The 24986-nt window shown below is 38.0% G+C and overlaps 1 protein-coding gene across 11 annotated transcripts in view; it reads left to right on the forward strand.

The window, feature by feature from the left end:
* robo2 (roundabout, axon guidance receptor, homolog 2 (Drosophila)) overlaps window positions 1–24173 on the forward strand; it is a 366772-nt gene extending 342599 nt beyond the window's left edge. For 6 of the 11 annotated variants that reach the window (XM_043259047.1, XM_043259051.1, XM_043259048.1 and 3 more), the window contains 11 exons: window positions 4131–4258; window positions 5711–5986; window positions 7163–7288; window positions 12118–12277; window positions 13183–13446; window positions 14440–14648; window positions 18674–18859; window positions 19423–19581; window positions 20022–20276; window positions 21456–21650; window positions 21803–24173. In XM_043259047.1, the coding sequence (XP_043114982.1) occupies window positions 4131–4258; window positions 5711–5986; window positions 7163–7288; window positions 12118–12277; window positions 13183–13446; window positions 14440–14648; window positions 18674–18859; window positions 19423–19581; window positions 20022–20276; window positions 21456–21650; window positions 21803–21804 (1960 nt within the window). In that variant the 3' untranslated portion in view covers window positions 21805–24173. The remainder of the gene's footprint in view (window positions 1–4130; window positions 4259–5710; window positions 5987–7162; window positions 7289–12117; window positions 12278–13182; window positions 13447–14439; window positions 14649–18673; window positions 18860–19422; window positions 19582–20021; window positions 20277–21455; window positions 21651–21802) is intronic. The other 5 variants (XM_043259054.1, XM_043259055.1, XM_043259056.1 and 2 more) reach the window with 2 other exon arrangements.
* Window positions 24174–24986: the final 813 nt, after the last annotated feature.

A 24986-nucleotide genomic window follows, 5' to 3' on the forward strand; every position in this document is an offset into this window, starting at 1 on the left:
CCTGGCTGATTTATGAAGTAGGATTGGGATTAATATTGCTCACTCGGCTTGTTTACGACGATGCTCACAGACGCGCTCGCGAGGTTGTATTTCACAGTTGCGCGCGTGTCTAGGGCCGTGGCAGGGAAAAATGGAGCCAAATCAAATCTCTTTGGTCTCAAGGCCGCAGAACGCTCTGGCTGTCTGAGGAGAGGGATTCAGGGCTGGGTGTCAGGGCTGGGATGAGGCCCCTGGCCCCGCTCCCGGTGATTTGCAGAGCAGAAATATGCCCGCTAAAACGATATTTCTTAATCTAATCATCTCGCACGGGAGAAGATGAATGCAAGGACAGAGCCGCCGTTACCACAGTCAACATCATCATCACCCACACTTACAAATGATCCCGGCGAGGACATGTGTGCGCTGCTGTTTACCACAGAAATCAAAGTCAAACTCATCAAACCTCCATTTTTCTCTGGCGAGCTCAATTTACCAACTCTTCGGTTTGAAGGAAATTGCATTCCATGCACTTTAATGGTTAGGCTATTTTAACAATTTTCCGTTACATGTTGTTTTACAGTACCTGCATTTACAGTGTACTAACCTAAGAAAATACTGGGTAGTGTAAGGTGCTGTAACTACATGGTCATAATGAAAAAAAAAAAAAAATTATATATAATATAATACAATTATTATAATTTTTTAATATACTTAAAAAAAATATATATATATATATATATATATATATATATATAAATATATATATATATATATATATATATATATTTTTAAAAAAGTACAAATAAATATAATAAGAAAATAAGAAGTCGTACTTAAAGTCGAAGTGAACAGAAATATAAATTATATATATATATATTTGTATATATATATATATATATATATATATATATATATATATATATATGTATGTGTATATACATATATATTTTTTTAAGACAGTCACAGTTCGGGAAATGTAAAACATTTTTTTAAATTAAAATTCAATTAAAATATGCAGTCATATATAGGCACAACTATGAGAAATAATATCAGTTACTTTTTAATACAGAAACCGGCTTCCATAATAAATTTTAAAGAAAAATTAAAAAAATTATTAAAATTATTAAAAGATTATTTAAAGTTTATTTCTTTCAAAGACCGGAACACTTCTTTAAAATAGTTATTAAAATAGTAAATATGGAAGGAGTAAACACTTGAAGCAAAAGTATCTCATAAACATCATAAAGGACCGCGCAAAACCAAAACAGCGAAGGCAGAGAGAGGACCCGATTGTAAACAGGTAGGAAAGAGCATTTCGGTGAAGGTGAGGAGAGCACAGGATTGTTTTTCAGCCAGAAAAAAAGCAGAGGCGTAGGGGGAAGGTTTGAGTGGTCCTCGACGTATTACCCTATAAGAAGTCAACGTGTCTGAGGAGGAGCCATCAATTTGAATGACTCGTCCCCCCTGAGGGCCTGTTTTGGCATTCAGCTGCCACATCAGGGGGTGCTTAGTCTGTCAGGACCCCCGCCTCCTCAGCCTAAGACCCTCCATTCGGGCTCCACCGGTTCTTATTAAAACCTGTGGCTTAGCGAGCGACGGGCTGCTATACTGCCATTACAGATATATTGCCCCCGGCTTCAGGAAACCACACGCCGTTCCCCGGGCCTGGGGGAGACGAGCCACCTCGGGGCAAACGCACTTCCACAGAGAGCGGGAAATAGAGAAAGAAAGAGACAAAGATGACTGGGGTGTGTTGATGCACATCTGCGCTTGAGTCTTTGGATAAGTGTGTTTGTGTCAGACGCAAGGCAAACAAGGTCAGATGAATAGGAGAACGGGAGCTGTCAGAAATAAAGTGTTTAAAGCTGAGTATAAGTTACAGAGTTATGTTAGATATTTAATATGCATGTACACCTGCCCCATAGATTTGTAAGTCTTTTTTATATTTCTGGTTTTAGCTTGTTTATGGATTTTTTGTAATGGATCATGAATGTTGTTCGTTGATTTGTATAATAATAATAATAAAATACCATTATTATTTAATGACTCATGAATTAATAATTAAACAATGAGCTAATTAAACAACTAAAACATGTTTGATTTATATTTAATATTTAAATAATAATCAATTATTAATAATATTAATATATTATATTTGTTTATTTATTTGCTTGCTTGCCATCATGCATTATGAACATCATTTATTTGTTTGTTTGTTGATTGTTTATTTATCCGCGCAATAATACGTGATTGTTATTATTATCGCATCACTAAATTACAATTAGCAATTAACCAGCTAAACAATTCATATTTAATCTTTTGTATATTTATGACATTTTATTTGTTTATTTATTTGAACAGCAAACGGTCGGGTTGGGGATTGAATTACAATCTCGGTCTTTGGAAAAGCATTTATTAATTCATAATGGCATTAGCTATTATTATTATTATTATTTGGAACAACATGCGAGTGCATGAATTTGTTAACAAGATGGCCGCTGAGTGGACTGACATGCTTTTAAAAACGTCATTGGTTTGCGCTCATGTCTTTGTGTTCTTTCAAAATCTCGTTCTCACCGGCATTGCTCTGTCCCCACGACCATGACCACAAATTGCTCCTCAAACAATGATGAAAGGCGAAATACAGAGATGCGGGCCGAAAAATGAAGGAGTCCTTGAGCGCTTCATTCATCCACCTCTCCACTCATTCTCCATTCCTCTATTGTTACATTCCCAGCCTCCCTCGACCGATGGAAGGGAAAAAAAAACAGTCATTTTTATAGTGGGAGTGAGGCTTTAGCAGCACAAATGAAGGGATGGGGGTAAAAACGCAAACTCTCCTCAGCATCTGTTGCCCATGGCAACAAGCATCAGCAAGATGATTGCACAGTAAAGTGGTGGTAATGGCCCACAGCTCTCACCCGTGACAGCTTAAAGTCTTAATGATGCCTTTACGCCACACACACCCTTGGGAAGACACACAACACCTGTTAAATCAAACCTCGTATGTGTGAGCTCGTACACACACACACACGCTGTTGTCAGATGTGGAGGAGTGTGTTGTAAAACACAGGAGTTCGCTGAGCTGAAGATGGTGTATTATAGTGGGGGTGAGCTGTTAATTGAGGGTGTGCGTTGGCATGTAAGGAAGGGTGAGCCTTTGTGTGTTTTCTTACACAGCTACAATGAAAAATGCAGCCTTCGTTTAAAAGAGATGCCACGAGAACGTCATACACACCATTTGTTGGTGTTATGTCTTTATTTGGACTCCCTGCTGATTTTTTTGGTTTCAGTCCTGTTGGAAAATATTAGATTGAGACAGAAAGACGAAGAACAGACTCAAGAAACTTTAAGCTGTATTTTAAACTTTTTTTTAACTTTTAAGTTGCCCCCCTCCTCTCTCTACCGCTTCACTTCCTGTCAGCTATGATCTGAGCTATCAAAAATTTAAATTGGCAAAACTACAAGAAAAGAAAAAAGAATAAGTTTCCAATGTATTTTTGGGCTGTTTTTATTATTTTACTATACCTTACTGAACCTACTTTTGTATTATTATCTTTAGTAATAGTTGTAGTACAACTAGTAGTATTATTACTAGTAGTATTAAGAATAATATAATTTGCATCAAATCTCCCAAAAATCTCATGCTGAAATTTAATTTAATTTTATTTTATTTTATTTTATTTTTATTTTATTTTATTTTATTTTATTTCATTGTTAAATTCTACATTTAGTCATAGAATTTTAGTATTGTATAATAATAATAATAATAATAATAATAATAATAATAATAATAATAATAGGTAATAAAGTAAGTTTTCTTTGAATAAAATTAGATGGTATACTATAATAGTCCATATTAATAATAATGATGATCATTATTAGTTCAAAATGAGCAACGTTGTTATTTATAATGAAATATAATGTACAGATTCCATGCTCTGCTGTACAGAGCCTGTGAATAAAACTCTCATACTCTCACAAGGCTTAATTTCTGTTCGAGCAATCATTAAATCAATCTGTCTGTTTCAGTCAAATCCATATCCAATAATCACAAATGAGTTGGCAGGTTCTGGAAGTCGGTTGCTCAGACTGTGGAAAGTCATAATGTAGAGAAAGAAGTCTCTCATGCACGGTTTGTGTTCCCGCAGTCGTCCTGGTCTGCTGAACGCCAGCGATTCAGGATACCCCTGGCTCGCTGACTCCTGGCCGGCCACCAGCCTTCCTGTTAACAGCGGCTCCGGAGGACCCAACGACCTCAACAACTTCGGCCGTGGAGGTAAATCCACTTCTCAGACACATTGCTGCGTCGGCTAGGAGTTTAGTACATATTAAATTGGTGAATTCAGCTGTAGTCAAAGTGTGGCTCTCTCCGTCGGTTGCGAGAAAACGTCCTCTTCCTCTTTCATATTCCTGGCCGATGATTCATTCGGGGTGTCCTGGTGTTGTCCGTAAGATGAACACCTGTATGCATATTGCATGGGCCGTTTTTGGATGCACGCATTTATTCATCATGTGCTGGGACAGACTTATATCGCCACCCGCATCCCGCTGTCACTCTGAAACTAATGGCTGTGGATCTGACCCGCTGTCAGACAGAGGAAGGGCCGATAGCGGAGGAGAGGGGTGGTGGGGATGAGGAGCAGCGAGTCGTGAAGGACAGCCGCGGATGCAGCTGCTGTATATCATTTTCTCTTCAGTACACACACACATGTAGAGTTACAGCATTATTACCTCCTTCACACGTGCGAAGAGAATATAGTAACGACGGGTCACAGGGAAATAAACTGTTCAAAATAGTGCATATCCACAAACTTTCAGTATGATTAGTCTATTTCTTTCTGTAAAAACATACATTTACAGATACGTACAGATACATTTCTAAAGACGATTATAATATAGTATGTTATATATAATTATTACAATATGTATAAGATATTAATCATATATCAATCAGTGTGTATTTTTAAACTTTTATATTTCCATTTTCTGAGCTAATAAAAATAATTATAATTTAGTATATTGTTATGTATTTGAAGTAGTCTTATAGTTGTATAATTTTAGAATTTACAGTTGGTGTTATTTTTATACATTAGATACCACAATGTTAGAATTACAGAATTGTAAATAATAATAATAATAATAATAATAATAATAATAATAATAATAATAATAATAATAATAATTATTATTATTATTATTATTATTATTATTAAAAACAAGATGATGATTATTATTATTATTATTATTATTATTATTATTATTAGACATATTATTAACTTTTCTTGTAGTTAATTCTTATTTCCAGTAATAATAATAAGAATATTGTATATTGAAATTACATTATGATTATTATTATTATTATTATTATTAGGTATTCTTGTAGTTGTTTATATTTATAGTTTCTAATATCGTTGTTATCGTTATTATTATTATTATTTCACATAGCCTTAGATACCAAAATGTAATAATTCCAGAATTATGTGTGAATATGTGTGTGAAATTTTGGGAGGAATTTAAAAATGTAAATGTAAAAATTTACTTGGAATCTGAAGATAAATAATACATAATATTTAAATTAAATATAAATATGTCAGACTTGTCATTAAAGAGCATTGAACTGCAATGCATTAAACTATTTTGTTCTAAAAAATTGACATAACTTCTTCCCAAACGTCTTTTTTAACCTCACAACGTTGACCGTCGTTCCCTTCGTTCCCGTTCCACTCAGATGTGATGCCCAGCGCTCAGGCTGATAAAACGGGCACCATGCTTTCAGACGGAGCCATTTACAGCAGCATCGACTTCACCACCAAAGGCGGATTCGGCAGTCCAAGCCCCGCCTCCCAGGCCACGCCCTACGCCACCACCCAGATCCTCCACTCCAACAGCATTCACGAGCTGGCTGTCGATCTGCCCGAGGCCCAGTGGAAGACCTCTCTACAGGCCAAGCAGGAAATGGCCAACCTGGGCTACTCACTGCCAGACAAGAACTCCTGCAACAACAGTGAGTGTGTGTGTGTGTGTGAGCTTGTGTGTTTTATTTGTGTCCAAATCTTTTGAAACAAAGCCAGTTGCTCTATTTCTGGATATTGCCTGAGGTTTGTATCAGTGTTAATTTGACCATCGTTGTATTAATGTTGCATTTTTCTGACATTCAGGAACAATAAGACTGCGTATCATTGGCCCATAACAAAATCCATGACCCTTGAATGTGTTTCCGACCAACCGCATTTATTATTTAAATTGTCTTTGGGCTAAAAGAATGTAACGTCATTAGCCAAGATTTATTCTATTTTGAAAAGCTTTTAGACAAATGCACTCTACTTTTTTTTTTTTTTTTTTTTTTTTTTTTTTAAAAGTACCACTATCCATATTAATGAACTCATTCTCTGCATTTGAGCAGAATGATAAATTGGAGATGTTCCTTAACGCAATTAAAAACCATTTCCACTTTCATTTGGACTTGAATAAACCTCTAACTATGAAATTACTGTAAATCACAAGTATAAATGTTTCCATGAACTGGTTAACTTGCCAACAAATAGAATTAATTCCAGGAAAATTAGCACTAATGTATGTTGTTAACCTCTGAATGAGACACTTTCCAAAGAAACTAGACAAACTGAGAGATTTTAAAGCAATTAGGGCTCTTTTCCAGAGCTGCCATGCTGTCTGCTACCTAAATAGACAGCATCCTAACTGAAATAAAGAAGTACAGAAAGAAAGAATGAAAGAGTGTATATAATGATTTTACACAATATTATATGTAATATCAATGTAAATAGTTATTATTAACACACACACACACACACACACACACACACACATATATATATATATATATATATATATATATATATATATATATTATATATATATATAGTTATATTTTATATATTATTATATGCATTATATTATAAATATTTTTATAATAAAATATAAAATATCTATATAATAAATGTTAACTTTTATTAGAACTTTATTTATGTTAATCATTGTATTTTAATTTGATTTATTTTTAAATGTTCAAGTATTGAGTCTAAACATTGTTCAAATAGGAAAAGAAGAGTTGTGTGTGAGATCAGTGCTTGGCTTGTTGCTCTAACTGCACGTCCTTGCATGCGCTTGTGCCATCTTGCCCTCCACCTGATGCCACTTTTTTGCCCTTCGCCTCCACTAGCACTCCTTTTCATTCCTGACTACCGATTGGCTGACGGATTGTCTAATAGAATGCCGCACAACCAATCACAGGATTTCAGCACCACCAGCTCCCACAACAGCTCAGACCGGAGCAACAGTCTGTCAGGTTGGTATCGGACCGGTCCAGGATGAGCAGCTCACCCGCATCTTTCCTTCAGTCTCCCCCTCTCCCCCTTCACCTCCACTAACCGTGGTGCCCACGCCATGACTCTTGCTCTATACTGTTGATAAGAATGGGTTTGTTTATTAACTGTGTTCCTCGTAGCTTTCGTGTCGACCTGGTCTGCAGCCATTGTATAATGGCCTGGATAAAAAAAAGTAAATAAATAAAAATTGTATATATATATATATATATATATATATATATATATATATATATATATATATATATATATATATATACAAACAGTAGGTTTCTAGTGGTAAAATATGACCTTTCCGTGATGATGTTTTTTTTTTTTTTTTTTTTTTTTTACCTACCCAATTTGTTATTTTACTGATTTTTACATTTATTTATTTATTTATTTCAGTAATGCGAGTGTACTACATTTCAGTTCAGTCATGCTTTATTTTCAGCATTTCGTATTTTTCAGGGGCCTTTACGGTACTTAATTATATTTATAGTTAACAGTTCGATAAAATCTATCAAAAATAAAAGCTTGAACACTATCTTTTAAGTTTGATCTCTTTTTAAAGAACACACTTGGCAGATTATTGCCGATGTGAAAAAAAAATTTAAACAATGTGGAAAATATAGAAAATATTTTTTACATTTTTTAATGATATTTACCAAAATGTTTGTCAATCAAAACCATAAATCTTAACCGTTTTTTTTAAATGCTTCCATTAGATGAAATTCACTTCCCATTCATTTCCAATGCATTCATTTTTGACCAGTTTTATCTGGAACATTTTGAGTTATGTCCAGGATTTTTCAAGTTCACTTACCAATAGCGAAAAAACTTTTCGAAAACTGGTGGCATTCTAATAAATAAACAAATTAATTATAATTAGGAAGAGGAAGTTTAAAATCCCGCATGACTCAATCCACTCTACCTCAATCTTCTGTCTCAGTCTGACCTGTTGCACATGTTATAATTCCAGCAAAGCGTCTTTTGACATTGCCATTAACCTTGCGTTAACGATGTCCCTGTGTTTTTGACTTAAGCATGGATTTGTTTAGTCTTTTGTTACTGTTGCAACATAAAAGAAACCACTCTGAAATGCACACGCACTCAAGCTGCTTGATTTGAGTCGATTCCTCCCTTTAATGGTTACAAGCTACAATAAAATTCATGTACTGAAAATTACAATGTCATTTATAGGACACAGAGACGGCCCCCATCCTCTCGTCTCACTGTCCATGTGGCTCTCTTTCTCCTCTCTAATCAAGTTTCATGCCAGTGCTTTAACTGTGCAGTAATCCAACACAGCCTCAGACATTAGATGGGAAGCTCTCCAAGCATCTGGCTCAAGTGTTTCATGGGCTACAATTAGGACTCCAAGGGTAGTTTTAGGTCAAACATCTCAACCTCTTCAGGCGAGGATTGTTTAGAAGATACAGATCGGTTGACCAAATCGAAACATTCTGATCTTGTTTAACCTTTGTACAGCATTTTAAGGGCTGTAATGATATAATGCGATATCGCATATGTGCTTTATAGGAACCTGATTATCATAGAAATATACACTTTCATTCAAATCAAAAGTCAAAATACAGCAAAAAGAGCAACACTGGGAAATATTATTATGATTTAATAATATTGATCATTACTTATATATATAAAAAATAAATAAAAAAATTTTATATATATATATATATATATATATATATATATATATATATATATATATATATATATATATATATATAAATATAATCTTTTTTATTTAAGAAAAAACATTATGTGATATATATGTGTGTGTGTTATAATTTTATATTACATTATTATTATTATCATTGGGCTGGTTACATAAAAAACATACAATTATTTCTGTGTATATATTTATATTTAATATCTCAGTATAGTTTCACAAATGAGAGGAATGTAAAAAAAAATCACAAAAATTATATAGAGAGAGTATATTAGAAGTAGGCAAAAAAAATGGAGAGAATAAATAAAGGTTACATTTACCAAAGTGCAATTTTACCAAAATTGTACCATTTTCCAAAAAGGCCATCACGTTTAAATATTATTATTTTTAAGCAAACATGCACTTCATTTTCTGCTGAGGATCATTTTGGCTTACTATTTTGGATAATTCTGCAATATTCATATCAGGGAATTGGCGTATCTTTTCGACACAGAACTTACTTTAATCTGTTCGGTGCTTGATACTTGATACTTAATAACACTTTATATCAGAGATCGTATCATTTTTAGCATCTGATCAGGTTTTTAATTAATTTAAAAATGCTTAAAGAGAGCGAAAACAGTAAAACGTGCTTCACTCATATTCAGAGGGCATGTTTGCTGTTGCACATGTGTTTTGAGCCAGAATTCACAGCCTTCTTTAGAAAAACTGAAAAACTTGTGTTTCTTAATCACAAACACGTGCATTTTCTGTAACAGAAAGTCCATAAAGTCTTTGTACCGCCCCATTAAAAGCAAATTATTTTCAAATACTGTATTACTTTTTCCCACCGTAACATAGAATTACATCATAATTCATCGTACAAGCTCTCACTGATGTGCTATAAAGATGTGAAACGTTCCTTCTTCGCCTTTTCGCCTGGCCTGGTTTGGCCTAATTCGGAAAGCGACCTCATGTTTGTCAGTCGAGTCAATGCCGTCCCGCAGCACCCTCACATTTCTTACGATGGTAATTTCAGGAGCTGCCCCGACTCCTCAGCAGAGACTCGTTTACATTATTGATGCCCTCTACTCGACAAACAGAGGGAGAAAGAAAGGAGGATAGAGAGAGAGGAAGTGAGGGAGTGATTGAGTGATCACGCCATCTCTCCATTTATTGGCTGATGCCACGCGTCACCCAGAGGAACGATTAGGAAACCCAATTACTTCCCCCCACTCCAGCCACTTCTGCCTCCAGCCTGTTGTTATTTTTTTATTACTAGCATGCTTTATTCATCTTCGTTTGACACTTCCATCCCTCCGCAAGACTCCTAATGCCTCCCTCTCTCCCTCGGCCGTCGGAACAATAGCGCACCGTCAGCGAGACGTTCCGGCGATGAGAGCGCTCTGTAATAGGCCGACTGCCGAGAGTATCATAAACGTCAGCCACCGTATGACAAATCTGGCTTAAACTGTGCCTAGCTACTCTTGCGCTCGCTCTTTCACTCTTGTTTTTGTTTTTCTTAAAGGAACAGTGCACCCAAAGAATTAATAACGTTGTGTGAATTCTTTAATTTGACACACAGTTGTTTTTTAATCATTGTACTGGTTTTCTCTTTCTGGTTTCTCTCTGTGTATTGTACAATTAATGTGTCAAGCAAAGGACAAAATATCTTTATAAAAGTGATCCATAAGACTAGCCCGTATTTTACGTTTTCTGAAGCCGTATGATAGCTTTTGAGTGACACGCATTTGTTCAACCAATAATTTCTTTTAAAGTATTATTATTTATATAATATTAGTTTTATTATCGCTAAATTATTATAAAAAATCATAAAGTACTAATCATAGACGCACTTTTACATTTGAATCTTTTTTAAAGCGCAGCAGCCTCAGTCTTTAAGTTCACTGAACCATTCTTAAAATTTATTATTTGGTTTTCACAGAAGAAAGAAAGTCATATGGTTTTGGAACAACATGATCGTTTTCATTTTTGGGTGGAATATTCCTTTAAGATCATGCAAAGATAGTCTATTCATAGCCCTTGAATGTGATTCAACATGGCTTTTATAAAGAGTTTTTTGGACTTAATGTATAGCCCTGTCAAATTCCTGGCATCATATTAAATAACATGATGTTTGAAGCCACAGGGTTGCCTGAATCGGAACATTTCGAGGCGGCAGGGACGATTAGAGGCCATTGGCAGACAGAGGCAGATGATGACAGATAGAATCCCATACAGCACAAGTGCTGCCAGTGAAGGTTTTCCCCCCTGTTTGCATTTGGCTGTGTGTCTGACTTCATCAGCCTCAGCTATTTTATGCCTGGCTTGAAATGCGGGAGGATCTGGCAACATGCGGCAAAGCACTGGTCATGTCGAGTTTGCCAGCGGCGGCATTAATAATTTACAGTAATGAATCCTGCCGCCTCTGCATGAAGTCTGTGGAGGACACGCATATACATCACTTCCTTGTCCCAAATGTCTTCATCTGGCATTGATGGCCGTTACATTTAGATGGTTTTGTTAATTAGATTGTGACAGAAGGGTGATTAATTACTATCCTTCGTACTAGTTGTTGGGAAAGTGTGTGATTTGCCAAATCTTTTGTCCAGGAAGACTGCGGATGCAACATATTCGTGTGCAACTACTTTTTTTACTTTCCGTATTTGATACATTCTTGTTTTTTTTTTTTTTTTTTCAATACGTTTTCTTAGAGTAAAGAAAACTGCATATTCATAGAGTAGAACCAGGGTTGTAAGCAAAGTTATTTCAGAAAGTTGCATGAATAGCAATCATAGCTAAAAGGAGGTCAAAGGTTTTTTTTCTGTATTTTTTTAGACTTTGAGCCATTGACATGCTGCAAACTGTTTCTTTCACCAACGCAGCCTTGAGATTAGTTTTATGGCCGTGTTGGCTTGGGAACATTTTGAAAGCAGTTGGAGTTGTATATTCAGGCATACAAGCAATTGCGTTTGACAGTGGCATTGCAAGAGCCTTCACTTAGCATAGAGAATGTCAAGCACATGTCATGTGGGGAATAAATTGATTTTCTTTTAAGGTGAAAACATGGAAATTGGCTAATCACATGGCATCATTCAGCAATCGGCTTTAAAAAATATCTCTTAACTTTTGCTATTGTAGGTGGCAAAGGCGGAAAGAAGAAGAAGACCAAAGCAAATGCCAAGCCTACCAAGATGAATGGCTCCAACTGGGCTAATGTTCCACTCCTTCCCCCTCCTGTCCACCCTCTTCCAGGCACAGAGATGGACCACTATGCCTCAGAGCACCATGACGGAGGAGGGTAGGTTTCAGAGTCACTCATTCAGCTCTACTTAGTATAAGTTATAGAGACACTCTGTACTGCAAATTCAATGGTAACATCTATAATATCTAGAGATTATGATTCATGAAATTAAGCATTGGATTTTCCCCATCAAGTGATATAAATGGTGGTTTAAACCATCTGCTAATGGTATTTATTTATTCCTTAGAGAGTTAATCAAGCCACTTGCACAAATGTTTTATTTGTTGTCCATTATAAATAGGCAAGATGTAATATTAAAACCCTGTTTGACAAATTGTTCACGCTCAGCAACTTTTAATATACTTTCACCTACGACGGCACTCTTGTCTGACATCAGCATCGCCCCATCTGCACAGTTAAAAGAAAACATGAAGGTGGTGGTACAAATTAAATACACTGCCGGAGAGGTGTGCTTGCCTTTCAACCCTGTTAATTTCCATCTCGGCGAGTCATCGGGCTTAATAGGCTCTCTGGCAAATGAGTAGTCTTCTACGCAGTAAATCTCGCCACTGTCTTTAATGGCTTCAGATTAAAACTGTTATGCCCTACGGGATGTGCACTGACAAATTCCTCTAATGAACGTTGGCTTTATGACATGTATTATTTCAGCATGTATAAGCACAGTTCTGGGAAATAAGAAAAAGCAGCCACGCTGCCAGATCAGCCTGTATTAAAGAACAAGTAAAGCTGAGAAAATCCCTCTAGATTTAACCCAAGATTTACATCATAACCACTATTTTGTGAAACCTGAGTCTCACTATATCCATAACTCTTTGCTAGACTAACATTTCTAAAAAAACAACATTCCTTTTTCTCTTGCCTAAAACACAACCGTTCATGGGGTGCCACAGGGACCTGTCTGTGGTCTGTTTTCATTTCTTTTCTATGCTCATTTGTTTCAGATATGAAAGTGATGGTTGGGGCCCACCCTTACCTGTGCAGACGTACCTCCATCAGGGTTTAGAGGATGAGCTGGAGGAAGAGGAAGAACGAGTGCCCACGCCACCCATAAGGGGTGTGGCCTCCTCCCCTGCAGCAGTTTCCTTTGGCAAGCAGTCCACAGCCACGCTGAGCCCATCCCCACGTGAAGAAATACAGCCCATGCTCCAAGCCCACCTAGATGAGCTAACCCGTGCTTACCAGTTGGACATGGCTAAACAGGCTTGGTAAGATCTCGATATACTTGATAAACTGAGTGTATTTTATTTCATATATCTGTATGTAATGCAACACTTGCGTTCTAAATTTGCTTTTTGGCACTTGTAGTAAAAGCTTAGAGCACCTCTTCACTAGAATGCTAAATGCAGTTGTAAAATATAAAAAGTATTATTTAACATTGAAGATTTAAAGAGCTGGGGTTTTTTTCTTCTGCTTAACTGGCTTCCTTTTTTCCTGCTAAAATCTGCTTTTATTGCACATTTGTTAGTCATTTCAAGAAAGATTTCAAGAAAACCGTGATTTAAATGAAAAAGATGGATGTAGCTGAATTAAAAATGAAAAATAACTGACAGTCATTCCTCTCAGACTCCGCGATGCATTCTTATAAAGCCACCATGCTAAAGCCATGCTTCAACCTGTCTTTCCAAGAGAAACCGACTTCCGCTTATTACAGTCGGCACTGCGAGGTAACGGCCTCTACTTGTCAGGAGGAAGATGTCATGTTACCGCCATAATGAGTATGTTGCTCATAGAACATTTGTGACGACTGGGAAGAGCCCATAATTATATCCAAATCCTGGCACAGACCGCATCAAAGCAGCAGCATTGCACAAACACACACAGATACACATATATATAGACACACAGTAGGGCTGTCATCGAACCTAGCTGTCTAGTGGGTGACAGCCGCAGCAAAGACATGCCTGTGGTGGTTGCCATTGTATCCTCTTCAAGCTGCAATTAGTAGGTCATTGTGTTAGCATGCAAACCGTGGCGCTGCTGAATTAGCCGAATTGTCCCAATTCATCTGAGAGATGACAAGGAATGTTCTAGGAATACCAAATTTCGCCTGACAGACAGCACACCCCACGCATTTCTCTTTTGTTTGGTCTTGTCGCTCATTGACACCCTTTGTCTCATTCTGACAACCCTTGAAGCTCTTGCTTGGTTATGCAAAAAAGCGTGGTATGTTCATCTTTGACTTCTTGAATTCTCTATAGGCACATGCAGGGTGGGCCTTACCCGCCCCAGGCCCCTGCACCGCCTGTGGGTTATATCTCCAGCACCCTAGTCTCTGATATTGAGACAGACCTTCCCGACGAAGATGACGACGATGAGGAGGACGAAGGATATGAGATGTCGCCGCCAATTAGGGGCATCGAACACACGCCAGGCTCAAGCATGGACAACTTGGACAGCTCTGTTACAGGTAAGCATCCATTTTTGTGATTAATTTCTAATTAATATGAATGTCTACTTTGAAGGAACATTCAAAAGTTATAGCATAAGGCTTTATCTAAACCTTTGAACTATTCAGTTGGGTGCACAGTTAGATGTCCGGTTCAGATTGTGTTCTTTCAGTGCAGGGGTGGTCATTTCATTCGCTCATTATCTCATCCGACGTCCTTGTAATCTGGGATTTCTATCTCGGTTAAATCATTTCAGGACTCAGTTTGAACCCAGCGTGGACGGCAGAGACAAAAATCAATATAATTTTTTTATTTAAAAAGTTAATTAAAATGCCGTCCATTTGGTCAGAGACACCAAACGATATGATCTACCCAGATATCAAATTACAATTCAACAGCATGTGCAGCGTAAAGATAAGACAATAAAACAGAGGTACTGATCTCTAATCTAAAAGCAGCATATTTCAGTCCAGCGGGCACTTTGAGATTGTACTGCTGGTGTTTATGTGGGAACCGGTCATGGTTTATTCACATGTGTACCGCATGTGGTGGCTTTGTTTGCCCTAGCATGGTAAAATACTGTTTTGCTCTGCTTGTCTGCAAACAGCCGCATTGTTTGTCATTATACTCACGTGTGTGGCGAGTGCTTGTGTTTATTCCCAACTCACCTAAAATCCAGTTTGTTCAGGCATTTGAGAACAAATTCTAATCACAGTTATGTGGAGTAGCAAACTAAAAGACTAAAAACCAGTATCGTTCAGTAAAACTGGACTAAACCTCATTATAACTGAAATAATTGTTCTCAATATTTCTGTATTATTGTTAAAATAAAGTAAAGCCTTGGTTAGCATAAGAGACTACTTTCTAAAAGAAATCTTACCCAAACCAAATCCCATTGAATGGTACTGTGTAATATATTTATGTATATGTGTAGTACTATTATTAGAATGAAATACTCAAACACATTGCCTCCGTTTTCCCATGAAGATTTGAAAAAATCTCACGTTCATGGCTCCATTTCCCCATTGAAGACAGGAGGCACCATTTCCATTTTACAACTTATTGAAAGGGTTTTATGGTCCGTCTGTCATAGGGGACACGTGAAGGTTATGACATTGCAGGGTTAGAATCTAAAAGTCCTCAGTTCTCCAATTTACCACAAGACGGAGGCATAATGGGCCAGTGGTGTTCCTCTAATCAGACAGAGATGTATTCATTATCATTGCACTTGTATGCAGTTATCATGGGTAAATAGATAGATAGATAGATAGATAGATAGATAGATAGATAGATAGATAGATAGATAGATAGATAGATAGATAGATAGATAGATAGATAGATAGATAGATAGATAGAACCTTTTAGTAGACTGGACCACTGAGGTCTATTTCTCCCTGAACGCTGTAGCATTGGTTGTCTCTGACATCTTTCTGGACTGAAATATCTGGAGAAACACAAAGCAAGTGCTGTTTAGTGTTAGCTGTGTCCTGTAAGACTCTCGACAGCATCCTTTCACTGCTTTCTTCCACCGGTGTCCTTTGTTTTTGCCCACAGTAACACCAAACTGTCAGTACACTAGTGCCGGGTTACTGCCAGACCCAGAGGCAGAGATTTGTCCTTTCTAAAGAGAGAATAAATCGGTTTTAACAACCATTTCCTTTGGGCAGCTTAGTTAAGGTGAAACAAAAGATCACTGAAACATATTTTTCTTTATTGTATTTAATTATTTATCACATACACAGTCCACGAGTTTGTGAAATAGTGAGGGTGTTTTATGCGAGCAGTGAGCTCACTGTCCTGCGCCACTTTGTTCCCATAAACCCTTGCACCGACTGAGGTCACGTGTCTTAAGGCGGGCGTCTCCGCCTACTCGTCAAGGGGAATGATTACGACGTTTAACGATATGCAGATGAGGGCTCAGGGCAGTGTAAATCAGCTTTAGTGGCAGCGGGTTGTTGGATGAGTTTTACAGTCTTGCGTAACTCCATTTAGCCGAGCCGCGAATATTAACAGTGGATTATCGGAATGGAAAGACGTTTCAACGGTGTCAAAAATAGCCATTATCGAATCCATAAAATGTCAGATTTTTGTATCAGCCTTATATTTATAGCAGCTACAGCACTCTAGCTTCAAACATTGCCGCCCATTACCGCCAACTCCAAATTAGCAACAATTTGTGGGAAGTTCAGTTCATGGTAAGCCACGCTGTATAAAAAACATTCGGGTTACGAACGTGATCCAAAATTTATGTTGGCCAGAGAATTGTTATTGTTTTGCAGCTGCCAGCATTATTATACGGTGAAGAGTGAAAGCGTGGTATTTTTCGGGGATCTGTTTTAGGTGGCTGGTTGTTAGAGAGGATGTCGTCTCTGGAGGAGGCAGGAGGCGCTGAGGCGTAGTGCAGGTATTCTGCAGGAGCTGTCCTCTCAGATGTGGAGCTCTGTACCCGCCTCTGTCTCTGCCAGCACATCCAATTCATTATATGCAGTCTTGCTTTGCTGAGAGACGGTCTCGGGGGACTCAACTTTTTTTAGCGAAACAAAGCCGTGTGCAGTTTCTGAGGAAATTAAAAGGAAAAGACTGCTGGGAAGGTGTTTTTTTGGTCTGCATACTATTCTTCTTTCCTCTTTTAGACAAGTAACTGAATTTATGTTGGTGCTTTGAAATTTTTTGTTGTATTTGCAGGTATTATAATAGGATTTTAGACATACGCCATCATTTAATGCATTACAGATTTTCATAGTAAGTACATGTAACTTGTAACAAGGACACCTTAAATTAAAGTGTTACCATTCACTATATTTTATTAAAATTAATGGATCTTTTTTATAGTAACATAAGGATAACATTATAGCAGTGCTTATTCTTTTGGGTGGTTTTACTTTTTTTCTGAATATTGAGCTGAGATAGAAAGTATTTTATCATCGAAAAAATGTAACAATATATGTAATAAATCTGTCACCAAAACCTAATTAGCTCAGTGTTAGATCATGAAACCAGACATATTACCCAGGCTACAGTAACCACTGAAACCCTCTTAACTTTCCTCTCGGATCATTAAACAATAGTCGTGCCATCTCACATCAGCTTCCCTGAGGATGTTTGTACCGGGTTGCCATCAATCAAAAAAATACATGCCATAAATCTGACAAGTGCCAAAGAAGAGGAACAGCACGTAGCTGTGTGGTTGCTTTGATCATGCTGCGTGTTTCTGTGTGCGATATCAGCTGCTTCACCTCAGGCCATGCACAGGTGCGTGCGTTCCTTCCTATCAGAGCAATCAAAAGGAAGTGAGGTTGTGATGTGTAGTCAGGTGGCGGGGGTAAGATTATATGGAGGATGGAAGTAGGATACATTACCGAAGGGGAAAAAAAACAGCTTGGATTAGTGAAACGAAAATGATTAAATGGCATTAATGTTTTCTTAATAAATTACGCATGTATTGTAACAGTTGTTTATTGACTCAAACCTTTGTTGTGTATTTTTGTTGTTGTTTGCTTCTTTTTCTTTTCTTGTTTTTCTTTTTTACCCTTTCATGTTTGTGTAGTTTTTGTTTTGTCTTTAATTTTGTTTTTAGTCATTTGTTCTTTGTTTTTGCTTTTCTCTGTACTTTCATGTGTTTTGCTTTGACAGTTTTGCTCCTCAGACATTTTGTTTTGAATTTTTAGTTTGATGTAATTTTTTTGTTGTTTGTTTTCTTTATCTTATTTTTTATATGCTTTTTGTGCGCCTTTGATGTTTTTCTTCTTTGTTTTGTCTTATATTTTAATGTTGTTTTTTAATCGACCCTCCTCAGTTTTGGTTATGAGTATATACATGGCCTTATGATTATGATGGTGGCTGACTACAAACAATCATTTCCAGCACACACCAATATTATTTAATTCTGGTAAATTTTGTTTGCCGTTTTACTTTAAAAGGGAATCAATAATTTATTAACATTTTAATATTAATAAAGTAAAATCTCAGAGAATGTCCTGTTTTTCTGGACTATAAAACAAGCAAACCTGGTCAATTTAACACCCATGCGGCCGCTCCCCTCCAGGCTCCATGGTGAACGGTTGGGGCTCAGCTTCAGAAGATGATGACAGAAACTTCTCCAGCAGAAGGTCTAGTGCCGGCAGCTCCTCTGACGGCTCACTCTTCACCCATTGCAGCTTTGCACGAGCCCTGGTGGCGGCTGCAGACAAGGCTGGTTACCGTCTGGACGGCACCAGCCTGAGCAAGAGAGGTCGGTTTAGAAGAAACAGGAATTTGAGTCTGGAAGTCTGGTGTTTGCTGACTGCAATATGGCTCACTCTTAACAGAATGATGCTTCTTTTCTGCTTTCTGATTTTACGCTGGTGAACTCCTGGTGAAGCAGCATGATGCAAATACTAACATCTTTATGGATTTTGCTTGGTGGATTTTGGCGATGACTGCTTTCACTTAGCAGGGTTTTGGTATTGCGCTTTCAATGAAGTGATTCAGTTTACACTGTAAGCGAAGATGTGGTGCTGATGTCTTCAGATTCTTTCATTATGCACTTCAGGTTTGACTTCACGCCTCTTTCTGACTCTATGATGATCTTAATGATCTTCATGAAACCATTCCCATAATCTTAGACCTTTTCTCCAACAGGCTTTGCGATAGAAATGAAATGTACTGATTGATTCTGCTGCTTCTGAACCAAACTAACAAGCTATCCGCCTCCAACTGGACATTCTGCTTCCCTTTTAAGAATCATTTATCACCTGCGATTTGTGTTTTGATAGCATTATGGGCTAACCAAGGTTCTCTCTTTGCTTCCTGCAGAGAAAGGTCTACCTCATAGACCTCGTCCCGCTAGCCCGTTTTCCACAGATGGAAGCACGGTGGGCACACACAGCCTGGGTCACCAGCGGGCGGCAAGGCCCACTCGCAAACACAAAGGCCCTGGCACTGCTCCACACCGCCGCGATGCCAGCGCTGATGGTGAGGTTTAGTCCAGTTTTTACTGAAAAGATCATTCCAAAGCCTTATTAAGGTTAGATCAATTTAATCCATAGAGACAAAACCAAAAAGACTAAATATTTCAGTCAATTAATTATGTACGCTATGATTTAGACCACATTTGAAGGCCAGAAACCAGTAGATGGCAGATCTCTTTTGTATGTTTTATTGAATTAATGTTGAAGTCAGCATTGTTTAAAGGAGATAGATGGGGTCATAAGCAAATGCATGTAGCAATAGCTAATATCCAAGACATTATAATAAATTATCAAACAGAGTGAAATCAATATTACCCTTTTGAGGGCATTTATGTAGATACAAAAGACACCTACTGTCAAAGAATGATAAATGCTCAGTGTACATAAATGGAAGTGCTGTTCCTATTGTTTGAATTCAAATGGCTCTACCTGCTTCTTTCCCAGATCTGCCTCCACCACCAGAGCCTCCACCCTGCCAGACAGCTCGTGTCCAGGGGGCAAGGAACATGCCCAACCCCTCTGACCGCAAGGCTTCCTCCTTGGAGAGGCAACCCATGATGGGCCTGGAGGAGATGAAGAGTTCCTTGGACCGGCAGGCCCGAACCTCACTGGAGCGCCACCAACAAGCCCAGGACAGACTGGGATCCATAGAGAGAGGAGAGGAGAGCAGAAGAGGACAGAAAAATGGTCCTGTTTCAGGTAGGACCACTGATTTTTGATGACATGTTGATAACTTAAATTTACTAATACATGAGAAACCACTTTTGAAGCATTGTTTTGAAGTACTGGTTGAAAGCAGGGGATGCTAGTAAGTTAGTAAGTTGTCCAAAAAGAGATCCATTGTTAGCCAGTTTCCAAAAATTTAAACCAGCATATTCAAACTGTCCAGTCCTGCTTCTGAAAAGATATGGTCCTGTATTCAGCTCCAACTCTAACTAACACATCTAAACCAATCAAGATCTTCAAGATAGCCAGAAATGTCTAGGTAGACAGAACAGTAATGGACACCCCTGAACTCCATGGTCAATCAGCTTGTCCATAAGGCCTTTTTGGTCAACTGGCTTTCAGAATTTGAATAGTTTAGCAACTAGTCCCGCTCCAAACCAGCTCTAACCTTAGCAGGTTCGTGGAATTCAGAAATGCCTTATTGGTGTTTTGATGGTAAAAATATATTTTCACGAAAGACCTCAACCTGATCTTATATGTCCACATGAGTTAATCAGCGTGGTACAGTAAACATGCTCTTAATTCAGCCGAGCAGGTCTGTAAAATATTAGTTTGCTATTGTGGTCATCAGAGGCAGATGTTTGACAGCACCAGCTGTGGACCCTTGGCATTCATTTATGGTCCCTGCTGTAAGGAGGCCAACCTGGAGCAAACAGATTGCCTTGTCTCCCCCTCTTAGTGAGCTTTTCCATGGCCAACACCGGCCTTCTCCAGGAACCAGCAGACAGGAGGCACACTTAGTTGCACAGATGTACCCTAATCGTTCCAGCCCTCATTTTTCACTGTATACACACACACGTTGCAATGAAGCTGAGCTCCATCTGTGCCTGTCTGATCATTAGGATCCACCATTCTGGGTTTCAAGCCCAAACGAAGCATAAAGAACCAGGCCTGGATCTGGCGCGACACAGAGGGGGTTGTGGGTTGGGCAAGCCGTATGGTTTGGTCTCATATGTCTTCATTTTCATCTTAAACTTTGGTGTGGAGATTCGTTTAGCTATTGGAGCATATTTCTAATGAATAGGTTTGGTCAAAGCTGGCAAGAGCTGGTCATCTCAGTATTAATCAGAAAGAAATGTTGGACTGGAAAAGCTAAAAAAGATTTTTTATTTGACACTAAATGTATGGGTTTGGATATTTGTCTGCTTTCAGAAGAGGCCATATTGCCATACAACAAACCGTCATTCCCATCTCCCGGAGGCCACAGCTCTTCTGGGACAGCCTCCTCTAAAGGGTCAACGGGTCCTCGTAAAGGTGAAGGGACAAGGGGACAGCACCAGCGCTCCACCGCGGAGCAGGGCGAAAGCAGCTACATGGGGACCAACGCGCAGTACTCTGGAGAGTTATGTGAGTCTGAGCAGGTTATTCTCTTACAGCTTCACTAAGTTTGGAACCTTGATATTATATATAAGTTCCCCAGTCAAGTGTTGATGGTTTACCTTTTCTAGAGCTGCATAAAGAACTAACTGACTGACATTTTACCTTTGCATTGATTTCAGAGTGAGCCTTTTTGATGGAAACTGAAGAATGCCTTTATCTGTTCTGGAAATGCCTCACCTGCCTGGTGCAATGGACTCGTGAAGTGTCAGAAGGAAGAAGGAAAAAAAAAAGAAAAAAAATATGAAAAGGACAAACTGTAAATGTGATGTAAAGATGGACATGCAACCCACAAGATTCGCAACATCCCTCACCTTCCTCCTTAAACTATTCATTCACAGAAAAAAAGAAAAATGTTGAGGACAAAAAAAAAAAAAAAAAAATGGAAGGCCCGAGATCTGAGTCGCCCAGCTTTGGTGAACTTGCGAAAAGGAAATCGAGTTTCCTGTAAATATATTCTTGACATCGGAGATTGAAAATGACATTATTGTTATTGCATTGCTATGCAAGCCGAGTTCTGTTTCTGCGCTCTCCTCCCTCTTACGCTGTTGGTCGTTTGTACGATATGTGAATTGATGGGCTGTGGTGCCATAGAAATTATGTTGTCATCCATCATTTGTTAATACTTCTCATGAATTAATTGTTGTCATTATAATAATTATTATAATTAATTATTTTCTTTTGCACTGCAATTTTGGTGATAAGCACAAAACCATAGCTCCTGCTGACATGAAGAATTGGAGGAAAGGAAATGTGAAGGGGAGTTTCTGTACTGTAACTAGAGATAAGAAAATATATAACCGTGTACAGAGATATATTAAGATATGCCTGCACCTATGCCGGCGGAAAGACTTACAGTTCTGACGAAACGAGTTACGAACTTTCGGCAGTGGGGTTCCTGCGAGAGGAACCGGACCCTCTCCATGCTGAAAATAGTCACAGTTGGGTTGGGAAACAGTTTGCAGGGAAATTTATCCTAGATGGTTCTATTTTCAACACGTCCAGCTGCCCCGACTAGTCAATATTACGCAATCTAGTCCACTTGGTCCAATTAGAACATATTTAGGCCAGATCTTTGAACTACACTGGACTACAGGTACCAACTCTGCCTCTTCCCCTGCTCACTTTTTTTGCCACTAGCTTTTGTTTTGCATTTAGTCTTTAATTTGATCCATCTGAGCATAGCAAAATTAATTGACACCAAGTTCAATTGGGCTTTTTAATTTTTTGATCTCCACTTAAAATTTGACGACAAGCACTTGAAAAGTGAGTAATTTAAAAGCCATATGAACAAGACTACAATACCCCTGCCTTCCCGTAAGGCTTCTGCCTTACTCTAGAGGTCTTGTAGACATCAATTCCCGTGCTTGTCTTGAGATTCTGCGTACGTCTCAAATCACGAGTGGAGAATCAATTCAGGTAACTTAATTTAACATTTTTGTTGAGCACTTAATGTATCTTGTTTTTTGTATTTCTGACAATGTCCCAAAGCCTTGTTTTCGAGTTCTCCTTTACCTATGCAGGGCACTGAATCACTGAGATCCATAAATAAATCCACATTCATTGGTATCTTGATTCAAATAGTCGTCCTGTAATCACGTGCGGAAGTCTCAAAATGACTATCGAGCTAAAGCCAATAACATTGTGCATTCGACTTTGCAAAAATACGGCAATATCTCTCACACGATCGCTAAGGCATAGCAGTCGTACGATTTTTTCACGTCCTTGCTGTGTGCTGTACAACATCAATCAGACCTCCAGAAAACGTTTCCACTGTCTTTGGCCAATGCATCCAGTACGTTTACCGAACAGTCCAGTTGGTTCTTTTTGCTTGATGAAATTTTACATATATAAATATATTATAAAAACAAAATGTACAAAAGGCTGCTCAAAGGATATTTTTTACTGTGGAATCTTCAGGAGTAACTGGTGAAATGACTGTTTTCTTTCGTTATTTCCGTCTTCGTTTTTGTACAACGTTACTGAGGAGAGCTCTCCCAAACCGGGCTGACGTGCCGTCCCGTGTCTTTCTCTCAGAATTCACATCATTTCAACGCTAGTGTCCAGCTGTTTGGAATAATGAGGTGCGAACGAGTATCTCAGGTGATTTTACATCTATATTGGTGGTGTTGATGTGGGTGTATATAAATGTATATATTCATATGCATCCTCACGTAAGAGAGTTCATTCCATGTTCGCTATTGAAACGTTTCTCCACCCCTTGTACCTGATGGATTGCAATGCTCTCTCTTTTCCTTTTTGGCCCTGTCGACAGTGGATTTCCATTCCTTTCTCTTCCATCTGAAAACGTGCCGGTACACTAAATGTCCATAAGACAAAGATGTCACTTACAGAACATACCAAAATTAATATTGATATTTCTAATGTCTAATGCATTTTAGTGTCTTTTTTAATACTTGTTTCTTTAAACATCACAGTGTTGTTGTTTTTTTGTATTTATTAAGATAATAAAGGTATATTGTGAAAAATGCATCAAGGTCTGTGGCGTGTTTTTTCCTCGATTTCCTGCACTCACTTACCGCGTTTCACACAGAGGCTTTGTTTTCACGGGCTGAATCGGCTGAATTCGAGACGCTCAGATCATTTTTTATCATTTGTATGCGCAACCTCCTGCTGCTTTCTCAACAGAAAGGCTACAAAAGGATGATAAATACAGAAACAGCGACAAAAGTCATCAATCCTTTCCATAGATAGGACACATACTGTTTTTTTAATGACACATTCTGCCCCCCTTTTCATCCGTACTATACAGAAATGTAGTTCACTGTATGTACTATGACAACTTTGGGTTTTTGAACGAAATCTCTAGGTTTTCTTCTATATGTCTATGGAAAAAAGGGTTTTATAATTATTCCCAATTCTTCTCTTTTTGGCACATTCATAGTATTAACCTGGAGTCGTTCAGACAGATGGATGTGTCTTTGAAGCGGTTAGATCAGAGGTCTGATGAATGAGATTACAAATGACCCATCCGTTCCTGCCAAATCCACTAAATTCTAAGTGTAACTCATGCAAACCTGACATTCAGCTGACTAGACTTAATTTTTGGGGTACGAGAACATGGTGTTTCCTGTATTTAACAATGTAGTACAGATGTCAAATGTCACATCATTACATGAAGTTGGCAAAAACAGATTCCATTTATTTGTAATATTCAAGTACCTTATCAAAGATCTAAATCATTTACTCACACTCAAGTAATTACGAACCCATATTATTTTTTTGTCATATGTAGAACCTAAACACAACAGTGAGGGTGATATTCTGTCATTTGCACTTCAGCCG

Source organism: Puntigrus tetrazona, chromosome 15 (assembly GCF_018831695.1).
Source record: "Puntigrus tetrazona isolate hp1 chromosome 15, ASM1883169v1, whole genome shotgun sequence".
NCBI lineage: Eukaryota > Metazoa > Chordata > Actinopteri > Cypriniformes > Cyprinidae > Puntigrus > Puntigrus tetrazona.